Here is a 12,691-nt window from a genome sequence, read left to right as displayed (position 1 = left end):
TTTTTGTTAGTCTGAAAAAAGTATTTCTCCTCTATTCCCCCTATCCCCTGGAGTCATTAATTTCTGGTGTACAGCATAGTGAGAGACATATATATATATATATATCTTTTTCATATTCTTTTCCATTATATGCTATTACAAGGTATTGAATATAGCTCCCTGTGCTATACAGTGGGACCTTGCTCTTTATCTGTTTTATATATAGTAGTTAGTATCTGCAGATCTGCAGATCCTCTTATTATTGAAGAATATTTTTGCTGTATGTATTTTGAGGGCCTACATTTCCAGATTAGTGGTTATTTTCTTTTACATCTTATATTCCAACTTCCATCATCGTGTTAAAAAGTCAACATCAAATCAACTTAAATTGAAGGTAGTATTTTTCACCTCCTAGCTGCTATAAAATTTATCCTTTGATCTTGGTTTTTATTCTTGTTACCATGATGTACCAAGACGTGCTCTTCTTTATGCTCAACCTGCCTGGGGTTTGCAGGTCACCATGAATCAGGGGCTTGATATCTTTCATCAGTTTTGGAAAAATTTTAGCCATTATCTCTTTGACTATTGATTCTGTCTTATTTCTCTTTCTCTCTTTCCATTCCTTCTTTCTCCCCCTCTCCTTCCCTTCCTGTCTCTTTCTCTCTCCTTCTGGGACTTTGACCTTGTGAACACCGCTGTGGTGGGGGAATCAGAATGCTGTCGTTGGTTGACAGATGAACGTTCAACTCCCGGCTCAGACCCACAGAAACTATAATGGGGGAGATAGTTTTTCCATTGGTGTTTGGCTGAAGTAGGATTGGTAGTAGAAGAAAAAAAAGTTTTCTATTCTGCTATACTGCTCTTTTTCTGGTGGTTCTTTGGCTAAGGAGGACAGCCATTATGGAGGACTTTTTCGGTTGCACCTATTGGTGGTTCCAGTTCGTAGGCTTCTCTACATCCTGTCTGAGATACATAGGCAACAAAAAGAAACCTAGGAATTCCTGTGAGTCTGCTTTCTAGAAATCTAAGCACAATGTGTTTGTTTTGTTGACCTTTTCTTTTTTCCACAGACTATAGTACAGGTCTTCACAAGGGTAAGATTAACGCTTCATATGGCATCTGGGGAGGATTTATAAGGTCCTGTATGGTCCCTGAGAAATTACATGTCCTGTATGGTGGCACACAGACTGTGCTGCAATGTGCAGCTTGAGGAGTGGCCTCCTTTCTAGGCTGCGCCATAACAGACAACGCCAGCGCAATTCTCCTTTAACATGCCTGTTTTCTGCTTTGTTCTGGTGCCTCTGAGACACTAGGATCTCTAAAAGAAGTGGATTTCATTTTAACTAAAGGTAAGCTCCTTATTGCTCTGGTTGGAGAGAGAGCTTTGTATTGTTACTAGAAAAACCATGGAGCCTGGAATGACAAACTCTAGTCTGAATCTCTATTTACTACTGTGGGTCTTTTTGCAAAGTTTCTTAGTCTCTCTGAGACTAGAGTAGAGGGTGATAATAAGTGTTAATAGAGTTTCTCAGAGAATAAAATATGTGCAAAGCTTTGGGGATACAGTAGGGACTCCATAAATACTACAATCTACTATGTTAAGCTTTAACGCGTAGGAAAGGAAGTTCAGATCTTCAGTAAATTAGAACTTTATTGTTGTAAATCTACCCTCACCTAACTCCAACTATAATCTTTACAGTATTCAATTACAGAAACTCAAAAGGAGGCAGAATACTAATAATGAAGCACAGCAGGCTGTCAGCCATGGTATTAAATTCCCTAAAGACAAGGATTGTATCATATTTCTTTCACATCCTCCACAGGATCCTCCCAGCCCAAACCTCTCTTACAGAACCTCACCAGCCACGACCCAGAGGAAGGGAAGCCCTAGGTATTAAGTGACTCTGCCATCTTTGGAGATGGGACCAAGGGTGGAACATCAGCCCAAGTAGGGCTCATCAGAATCTCTCAAGAGTTTAGAATTGAGGCAAAGGTTCAGAGAGCCAGTCAGATGGTGTAGGGCACTCAAACTGAAGGATGCGTAGGTTGTTGGGGGGCTGGGGTGTTGGCAGCATAGCTAGTTTTGTGTAAGCAAAAGTTACACAGGGGTGAGATTAGAATCATGTAAAAGAAGGTGGTCAGCTGAGAGGACAGATGAGCAAATACATAGAGAAAAGCTGAAGTATGAAGGCACACAGCTTGTAAGCGAGACAAAAAGAGCAACAACAGGAAGAGACAAAAACAGACAAGGGAACAGTGAGAAAGAAAAGGGGACAGGCTGTCAGGAACACAGGGGACCCAGGAATTGGAACGGTTATCCTAGAAGAATTCAGATGACTCTAGGAATCTGTTAACTGCAAACACTGAGAGCCTCTGTTGCCAGCAGAGCAGCCCCTTCACTCCTGATTGATGGTGATCCCGCCTTGCTTGAAGACCCTGTAATGACCCTACTTGAGGTAATTACCAGGCAAGTGAGTGCCAGTTCTCTTCACGCCCTACCCAACTCCCCTTTGTTGCCTCCACATCTGCGGCCAGAGGAAGATCCTGAAATGCCTGTGGGACCAATTACCAAGTCAAATTTGGGAGCAAAAGGCTTGCATGATAAACGAGTTACAAAACTGCACTAATGTTTATCAGCAAAAACCTGGAGGAAAGTATATGGAACCAAATTATGAAGTTACTACACCAGAAATGGAGGAAAATCATTTCAATTAGGCTGACATTATTACATAGTTGCACTTACCAGAGATTCTGGATTCAGTGTGCTATCACATGCAGTTGGTAGAATTCTAATTATTTTATCTTTTTGTAGACTGAAAATTGGATTCACTTCTGGCCTATGATGAGTTGAAATACCAGAAATCCCTTATAAAAGAAGGAACAGAAAGACTTAGGGAGATGACAATGTCAAAGTGGACTTGTTATGTATTAGCCACTCAAGCCATCCCAGTTTGAGGACACAGCTGTCAGAAGAACATTGAGAAATGCATTAATGAAGGTAGTACCAACATATTTGAAAAGCACCACAGTGGCTGTCTTCTGTAGGTCAGAGATGAAGGTGGAAAATACTGATATTGAAATAGGTTCTATTATTTCAATAAGGATGATGACATCTTGGGTTGGCAGAGATAAGTAGCACCAAATTACCAGAGACAACTTGGGCTGGTTACTTTAATAAGAAGGACTGGTGTGGGTAATCATAATGTTTGACCCACAGGAATATTTGGCACTGAATAATTGATCATAAGGTCCCTAGCACTGAAATTAGGAGGGTCATCATGCTTACCTGGGTAAAGAAAAACTCTGAAGTAAAGGCCTTTTGGTGAGCATTACACAGGACACACATATTCTCACACTCCAAGTTCATTCTGAGAGATCCCTTCACATACCTCTTTCCCAAGACCAACTTGTTACCAATCCTCATAGCTTATTCCTTTCATGGCCCTGGCTGTCCTGCCAAATCATTAGCCCCTATCCATGTATTAGTCTAGAGCTGCTCCACAGGCCAGCTTTCCTGTGGGCAAAATGGACAGTAAGTCGTCCTGTTTAAAATTCTGCCCACCGGATGGAATTCCCTATTCTTTTACTAAAGAGCCACTCCTTGGTACGGCTGCTGCATTGCAGAAGCCAGCTCTAGCTGTCATGAAAAACTGTCTATAAACTAGGCTCAGATTTTTTTTTCTTCTTCAGTCAACTGGCCATAGAGAGCACTTCATGTGGCTTAAGCATAAAATGAGGGCAGGATGGCAATGCAACTGGAGTAGCACACCAGGAGTGAGAGCCACCTGCTCATCCAGTTTACTCTGGCTCAAGCCCAGTCCCAAATATACCACATGATGAAAGAGTGTTGCTGGGCATGCCTGACCCTATGGCTTGGTAGATCATGTCGGGCAGCTGGTATTCTACAGCCAAGTGAGTGTTCAGTCTCTACCACAGCCCAATAGCAAGCCAAGAGCCACCTCTCAAAATAAGGATAATTTTCAAAATAGGCAAGATTTTGCTCCAAAATCCTCTGGGCCTCTACTCTGCATCTCCCATCAGGGCTTCCACAGAGTCCACACAGCATCTTGATCAGTCATAGGTATTTTGCAAGCCACAGGACTCAATGGTCATAAATGGGGTGACCACGCAGTCTATCATCCAAACTAGGACAGTTCTGAGAGTAAAAGGAGACACTAGTAATAAGTATCCTGGGACAACAGGCAGGCATAAATTAAAACTATCTTGAGCTGTATGGCCATCCAGAGTTATAAGAGCCAAATGATTAATTTGTTTACTACATGTCCGTGACCAATCAGTGCACACTGAAAGATGAATCCAGGAAATTTTGATAGAGAACTCTCGATTCTAAGATATCCTGGATTAGGCTATTAAATTTCAAAGTAAGAAATCTTCAGGTGTTCAGACAGAAAAAGTAAATATTTAATCAGTTCTTGAACTTTAGCATGCATGAGAAACACCTGAATGGTTTGTTAAACCAGATTACTGGATTCTATGCTCCAAGTTTCTAATTCAGTAGCTACAAAGTGGGGACTGAAAATTTTCATTTTAATGAATTCCCAGGTAATATTAATGCTGCTGATCCAGGGACCATACTTTAAGAGCCACTGATCTACAAAGAAAAGAAAAAATCCCCGTAGACTGTCCTCATGTTTTTCCACAGCAGCATTCTATACCAAAAGATAATGGAGAAGTTGGTACAATATTCTAAAGAAAAAAATTATATCAAAATTTGATTGAATTTTTAGGGTCACTGACAGCTTTCATAAACATGAATGAACTTAAGGAAGATTGCCTTTATGAGAGAACCTCTTGCAAAAGCTGTGTGTGATGAAATCCAGATAAGAAAAGATGAATAAAAATAAAGAACTCGGGGATGGAGAAGCTGTGTTAAATATAAAACAAATACTAATTATGAGAAAGATGACTGTAAAGCAGGTTATAAATATAAACTTTGGTAAAATAATACTTATGTATTTGAAGATAGAATAATATATCTCATCTATAAGGGATGAAATATGTAAACCAAAATTTGAGCTTCTCTTTAAGAAAGGCATCATCAACTTTAACTTAAAAGGAAACTAAACAAGATCAATAACAGGTCCTAAAAGTACTTTTTAAATTCAGACACTATGTTGTAAATCACTTTTTTTCTGCTAATAGAATCTAGAGGGAACGATATATTATTTATGGCCTGAGTATCAAAAGGAAGGTTGTATTTACTAATTCAGGTTCAGGTGAGGTCTCCAGTAATATAAAACCTGACTACGCCCTATCTTACCTACGATTTCTTTCCTGTATTTTCCTGCTATTCAAGGTAAGGAAATGAAGACTCTTGTGCTATCAAACTGTCTAATGATTAATCTGAAATGCAAATCTTTGTCAAGAATTATGAAATATGTTTGAGATAATGAAAAGTCCAAACACCTGGCTAGTTCCTGTCTTGATATTTTGGAACTTAAAATGAACTTTAAGAACTCTGTCCATGACACACCCCAACAGAAGTGCAGCATTTATCTCTACAGAATTATAAAAGACCAGAACAGCTTTTGATTTAATATGGTCATCCTTCTGCAGAATTTGGAAAATATCCTGAATAAAAATTATTTCTTTTTCAGGTTTTATAAATTAAATATAACTGGGAACTTTATTCTGACAAGACTAAATTGGGAGGTGAGGAGCAGAGAGATTAGAGGAAATATGAGAGTTGCTAGCATTCTCATATTTATACCAAGAAGTCCGTTTGAAACCTGGGATTTTAAAGCACAGGGATGCCAATTGCTCACCATTTTCCTTTATCTTTTTTCATAATCTGAGGTGGGGAGGGGGGCTCTTTAAAAAAAAATCCTGGAAATGAAAGATTTTAACAAAACCTCTAGTTTCTTTCACTTCAATTTCTTGTCTTCTGTTAAAGAAAAAAGTTTTTAATTAAAATTAGAATTCATTTGAACACATTTTAAAAGGATTTTTATCACTATATATGCAGAGAAAAAATTTTGGAATGGTGTTCATCTACTATACTTCAGATTTTTATTGTGGTATAGTAGCCATATCATAGGATTCACTCCTTTTAAGTGTACAATTTAATGACTGTTGTTCCCAAGAAGCATTTAAAATGGTTTTAGTGGATAAATACTCTATAAGAACATATAAATTAGATGTAGGGGGAAAAAAAGAGGAAAACAAAGGACAGGAATAAGACTGGTACAAAATTGCTCCTCTGTGACTTTCTACACTTATAAGAAGTAGCCCATGAGAGGGCACATGGCTGGAGTTATTTCCTGCGCCATCTCTGGGTGGACCCTCAGAGGAACTCAGGACCAGTCTTGGGGGCGGTAGACTCATAACATGGAAGGATCCTCTAGATATGCTATAGGGAGAGACAAGTTTCCATGGAAATCTCCCTGTCATACTCCATAGATTTCCTCTTAAAGATTCCTCACTTTGAGAATGGCCATGGTTCTGAGCAGTGTAATGTAGTTGAAGACCCAGGCTACTAAGTTCCTGAGGGATCACATCCCAGTTAGGGTTCATTACAAGTCAGAGACTATCTAAATATGCAGAGTGTGAAACAAGGATAAAACTAGAGCCATTAATTCCTCAAACTTCTTAAAAAAATTCTATTTGATTCTCAGAATTTAACCCAAAACCATTAGCTACAAACCTATAGTTAGATACAAACTCTCAAGTCAGCTGGAAAGTCCCTCCCAAGTCAGCTGGACATCTCGGTGATGCTGATGACACTCGGGAGCTGAGAAGCAGCCGCAGAAGTAGTGCTGTGTTCAGTGACTAAATGACCACACTCCTTCCACTATGGGAGCTCTCTCTCTCCTGGGGAATAGAAGAACACAGAAAATCCAGTCAGCTGGGCTCTGCTGTCTAGGTATACAGTACACATGTGGGCTTGATTTTGGTGCAAATCCTTGGTTGAATGGTGGCTTCTGGGACAGCAGATCTGAATCTAAAAATTATTTCTTGATTCTTTGTGAAGCCCCCTGGCTTAGGTTTCTCATCTTTCCTACCTCTCTGGAGCCTCCCCCAAACACCTTTAATTTCTGAAACTTTCTTAGAGTCTCATTCACTCAGCCTCTTGCTGATTTTTAATATCTTTAAGTCTCTCTTAGAAAAAAAAGGTACCCTATTTCATTCATCAGTCCTGCTCTACCATTTGTTCATAAAGACATGGCCCAGATCTCCTTTCCCCATTTATATTCTCCTTAACCATTTGTTCTCAGCCCTTGTCTAAAAGGTTTAGCTTCATACCTTGGCATTTCTCTGAAGTTATTTTCAAAGATCACTAATTACCTCTTCCTGACCAAACTCAGTGCCTTTTCTTCAGAAGTTATTACACTTGATCTTTCAGCTTTCTTATCTTGATCTATAGGGCTTCAAGGACTATAATTTACATTTCCCATATTTTTATAACTATATATTATAGGATATTTTTATTTCAATTTTGAACATCTACAGCTGTAGTCAATGAATGTGACCTTTCTTGTTTGAAATGGTGAGATAAGGTATGTGTCCCAGAACATACTGTTCAAACTGTATATGTATGTCCTATACTCATGTTGTTATAAAATTTTTGTGTATTTCCATTTTATCAAGAAAGTGAGTTTTAGGGGACATGGTTTCTGATCAAAATGCTGTAGGATGAGAGAGAGTGGCCAAGACGAAAGCGAAGAAGGACCCTGAGCTCACCTCCTCTCATGAACACACTACATCACAACCATCTGCAAAACAACCATTGATTTTAAAAAACTAGAATCTACCAGAAAGATCTTCTACAACTAAAGACATAAAGTAGGAACCACAATGAGATGAGGAGGAGAGGCAGACTCGCAACATAAGCAAATCCCATAACCTCCGGGTGGTTGACCCACAAGCTAGAGAATAATTATACTTCAGAGGATCTCCCACAGGAGTGAGAGTTCTGAGCCCTGTATCAGGCTCCCCAGATGAGCCCCCAGAGCATTTGGCTTTGAAGGCCAGAGGGGCTTAATTGCGGGAGCCCCACAGGACTGAGGGAAATAGAGATTTCACTCTTAAGAGGTGCGCGCAAAACCTCACGTGCACCAGGACCCAGGGTAAAGGCAGTAAAGCCTGGGCCAGACCTGCCTGCTCATCTTGGAGAGTTCCCTGCAGAGGCAGAGGGCAGCTGCAGCTCACCCTGGGGACCTAGACAATGATGGCAGACATGCTGGGGAACATTCAACTGCGTGAACACGTGATAGCTGCCATACTGGCTTATTAGCATCAAGACCTGGCCCCACCTAACCACCTGTAGGATCCAGGGTAATGCCTCAGGCCAAACAACTAACTGTGAAAACACAGCCCCACCCATCAGCAGACAGGCTGCCTAAAGACTGAAGAGCCCACAGGCACTTCTAGACACACCTGTAGACATGGCCCAGCCCACCAGAAGCCAAAACCCAACTCCACCTACCAGTGGGCAGGCACTGGCCTCTGCCACCAGAAAGCCCGCACAAGCCTCTAGACCAGCCTCACCCACCAACGGGCAGACACCACAAGCAAGAAAACTACAATCCTGCAACACAGGGCAGACCCCACTCTGACCAGCCAGGCCCTGGCCTTGCCCATGAGCAGGCCAACACAACCTTCGGGACATCCTGGACCCCATACCCAACTGTGTCAGGAACCACCTTCCCCCATCAACAATCTAAAATGAGCTCTGGTGTTCCTGGGTCCTACAGCCAGACTCCAGGAAACAGTTCTGCCTGCCAGCAGTCCAGCAGTAACCCCAGGATCTAGCTTTACCTGCCAATGGGTGGGCAACAGCCCCAGAGTCTTTGGGACCCTGACCCCACCCATCAGTGAGCCAATACTAGCCCCAGGGCCCCCTAAGATTCTGCAACCAGCCACCTCATGACTAGACCCCACTAAACAGCAGCCAGCAGCATCTGCACAAGGCACAGCCTGGCAACCAATCAGACTAGGGACCAACCAAGCCTACCAGACCGCTCACATAGCCCACCACAACAGGACTCACAGTCCTCTTAAAGGGTACCCCTAGAGCATATAGCATGGATATTAAGATGGGGCTGCACTGCTAAGTAAGACACATAGGATGCCTCCTACAGAGGGCCACTTCTCCAAGGTCAAGAAACGTAACTAACCTACCACATACATAAAAATACAATTAGCAACTTAGACAAAATGAGATGGCAGAGGAGTATGCTCCAGATGAAGGAACAAGATAAAACCCCAAGGGGAAGGTATAGTTAAAGTCGTGGAGTGCATACTTGGCATGCACAAGCGCACAACGTCCTGGGTTCAATCCCCAGTACCTCCTCTGAAAATAAATAAATAAACCAAATTACCTCCTCCCCGACCCCTCGAAAAGACACACACACACAAAACCATTATAGAGGACAGCATGGAGGTTCATTAAAAACCAAAAATAAACTTACCATGTGACCCAGAAATCCCACTCTTGGGCATATATCTAGAGAAAAATATAATTCAAAAAGACACATGCACCCAGCATTCACAGCAGCACTATTTACAATAGCCAAGACATGGAAACGAACCAAATGTCCATTGACAGATGACTGGATAAAGAAAATGTGATATATTTATACAATGGAATACTACTCAGCCATAAAAAATAAAATAATGCCATTTGCAGCAACATGGATGGACCTGGAGATTGTCATTCTAAGTGAAGTAAGCCAGAAAGAGAAAGAAAAATACCATATGATATTGCTTATATGTGGAATCTAAAAAAAAGGACACAAATGAACTTATGTACAAAACAGAAACAGACTAGGAGGAAGAGTATAGCTCAGTGGTAGAGTGCTTGCCTAGCATGCACAAGGTCCTGGGTTCAGTCCTCAGTACCACCATTAAAATAAATAAACCTAATTATCACCCCTACCCCCAAAAAAATGTAAGAAAAAAAAAAAGAAAGAAACAGACTCACGCACATAGAGAATAAACTTATGGTTACTAGGTGGGAAAAGGGGTGGGAAGGGATAAATTGGGAATTTGAAATCTGCACCTCTTAGGGAGTGATGGAAATGTTAGCTATCTTGATTGTGGTGGTGGTTTCATAGGTATATACATCTATCAAAATTCATCAAATTGTACATCTGAAATATGTGTATTTTACTGTATAGGAATCATTCCACAATAAAGGTGTTTAAAAAATACTCAGAATAAGAACTAAGTGGAGATAGGCAATCTACGTGAGAAAGAGTTCAGAGTAATGATTATGAAGATGACCAAAGAACTCAGGAGGAGAATGGATGCACAAAGTGAGAAATTACATGTTTTTAACAAAGAGTTAGAAAATACAAAGATCAAACAGAGATGACGACTATAATAACTGAAATGAAAAATAGAAGGAATCAATAGTAGACTAAATGAGGCAGAAGAATGAATCAGTAAGCTGGAAAACACACTAGTGGTAATCATTGCCACAGAACAGAAAAAAGAGAAAAAGAGTGAAAAGAAATGAGGACAGTTTAAGAGACCTCCAGGACAGTACCAAGTGCACGAATATTCACATTAAAGGGATCCCAGAAGAAAAGAGAGAGAAAGGGCCTGGGAAAATATTTTAAGAGATAATAGCTGAAAACTTCCCTATCTTGGGAAAGGAAGCAGTCATGCAAGTCCAGTAAGGGCAGTGTCATACAGGATGAACCCAAAGAGGAACACACCAAGACAAACAGTAATCAAATTGACAAAAAAAGAAGGTGTGTGGGGGGGGACTATCTACAAAAACAAACCCAAAACAATTAACAAAATGGCTTAAGAACATTCATATTAATAATTACCTTAAATGTAAATGGACTAAATGCTACAACCAAAAGACAAAGACTGGCTGAAAGGATTAAAAAAAAACAAGACCTGTATGTATGCTGCCTACATAAAGACTCACTTCAGATCTAGAGACACATACAGACTGAAAGTGAGCATGTGGGAGAAAGTATTCCAGGCAAATGGAAACCAGAAGAAAGCCAAAGTAGCAATACTTATATCAGACAAAACAGACCTTAAAATAAAGACTGTTACAAGAGACAAAGAAGGACACTACATAAGGATCAAGGGGTCAATTCAAGAAGAAGTATAACAGTGGTAAATATATAAATATATATGAACTTAACATGTGGGTACTTCAATATATAAAGCAAATATTAACAGACATAGGAGAAATTGACAGTAACACAGTAATAGCGGGGACTTTAACACCCCACTTTCATCAATGGATAGATCATCCAGACGGAGAAATCAATAAGGGAATACAGGCCTAAATGAACACATTAGACAAAATGGACTTAATTGAGATTTATAGAGTATTCCATCTGAAAAACTGAAAGCATTCTCTCTAAGATCAGGAATAAGACAAATTCCTACTCTCACCACTTTTATTCAACATAGTTTTGGAAGTCCTTGCCACATCAATCAGAGAAGAAAAAGAAATAAAAGGAACCTAAATTGGAAAAGAAGTAGTAAAACTGTCACTATTTCAGATGATACGATACTATACATAGAAATTCCTTAAGACACTATCAGAAAACTACTAGAGCTCATCAATGAATTTGGTAAAGTTGCAGGATACCAAATTAATATACAGAAATCTGTTGCATTTCTACACACTAACAATGAAATATCAGAAAGAGAAATTAAGGAAACAGTCCCATTTACCATTGCATCAAAACACCTAGGAATAAACCTACCTAAGGAGGCAAAGGCCTGTACTCTTGAGAACTGTAAAATGCTGATAAAAGAAAATGAAAACAACACAAACAGAAGGAGAGATACACTGGTGTTCTTGGATAGGAAGAATCAATATTGTTCAAATGACCATGCTACCCAAGACAATCTACAGATTCAGTGGAATCCCTATCAAATTACCAATGGCACTTTTCACAGAACTAGAAAAAAAAAAGTTTAAATTTGCATGGAAACAAAAAAAAAACACAAATAGCTAAAAAAATCTTGCAAAAGAAGAATGGAGCTGGGGGAATCATGCTCCTTGGCTTCAGACTATACTAAAGAGCTACAGTAACCAAAACAGTATGGTACTGGCACAAAAACAGACACATAGATCAATGGAACATTATAGGAAGTCCAGAAATAAACCCATGCACTTATGGTCAATCAATCTACAACAAAGGAGGCAAAAATATATACTATGGAAAAAAGAAAGTCTCTTTAATAAGTAGTGCTGGGAAAACTGGACAGCTACATGTAAGAGAATGAAATCAGAACATTCTCAGGGAGAGTATAGCTCAGTGGTAGAGTACATGCCTAGCATGCACAAGGTCCTGGGTTCAATTCCAGTAAACATCAATAAAATAAACAAATAAGTAAACCTAATTATGTCCCCCACCAAAAATGATTCTCTAACACCATATACAAAAATAAACTCAAAATGGATTAAAGACCTAAATGTAAGACTGGATACTCTAAAACTCCTAGAGGAACACATGGGCAGAACATTCTTTGACATAAATTGCAGCAATATTTTTTTGGATCTGTGTCATAGAGTAATGGAAGCAAAAGCAAAAATAAACAAATGGGACCTAATTAAACTTAAAAGCTTTTGCATAGCAAAAGAAACCATAAGAAAAATGAAAAGACAACCTACAGAATGGGAGAAAATATTTGCAAACAATGTGACCAATAAGGGATTAATTTCCAAAATATACAAACCACTTAAACAGCTCAATAAAAAAAAAGGGGC

At 39.7% G+C, this 12,691-nt stretch overlaps 1 protein-coding gene across 3 annotated transcripts in view; it reads right to left on the bottom strand.

Annotated features, from left to right (window-relative positions):
* Positions 1–1,612: 1,612 nt before the first annotated feature.
* Positions 1,613–12,691, bottom strand: part of ILDR1 (immunoglobulin like domain containing receptor 1) — a 39,587-nt gene continuing 28,508 nt past the window's right edge. For all 3 annotated transcript variants that reach the window (XM_031454856.2, XM_031454860.2, XM_031454854.2), the window contains one exon: positions 1,613–6,810. In XM_031454856.2, coding sequence (XP_031310716.1) covers positions 6,769–6,810 — 42 coding nt within the window. In that variant the 3' untranslated portion in view covers positions 1,613–6,768. The remainder of the gene's footprint in view (positions 6,811–12,691) is intronic.

This window comes from Camelus dromedarius, chromosome 2 (genome assembly GCF_036321535.1).
Source record: "Camelus dromedarius isolate mCamDro1 chromosome 2, mCamDro1.pat, whole genome shotgun sequence".
NCBI lineage: Eukaryota > Metazoa > Chordata > Mammalia > Artiodactyla > Camelidae > Camelus > Camelus dromedarius.
The sequence above is the reverse complement of the archived record's forward strand: the minus strand, read 5'-3'. Positions and strand labels throughout refer to the sequence as shown.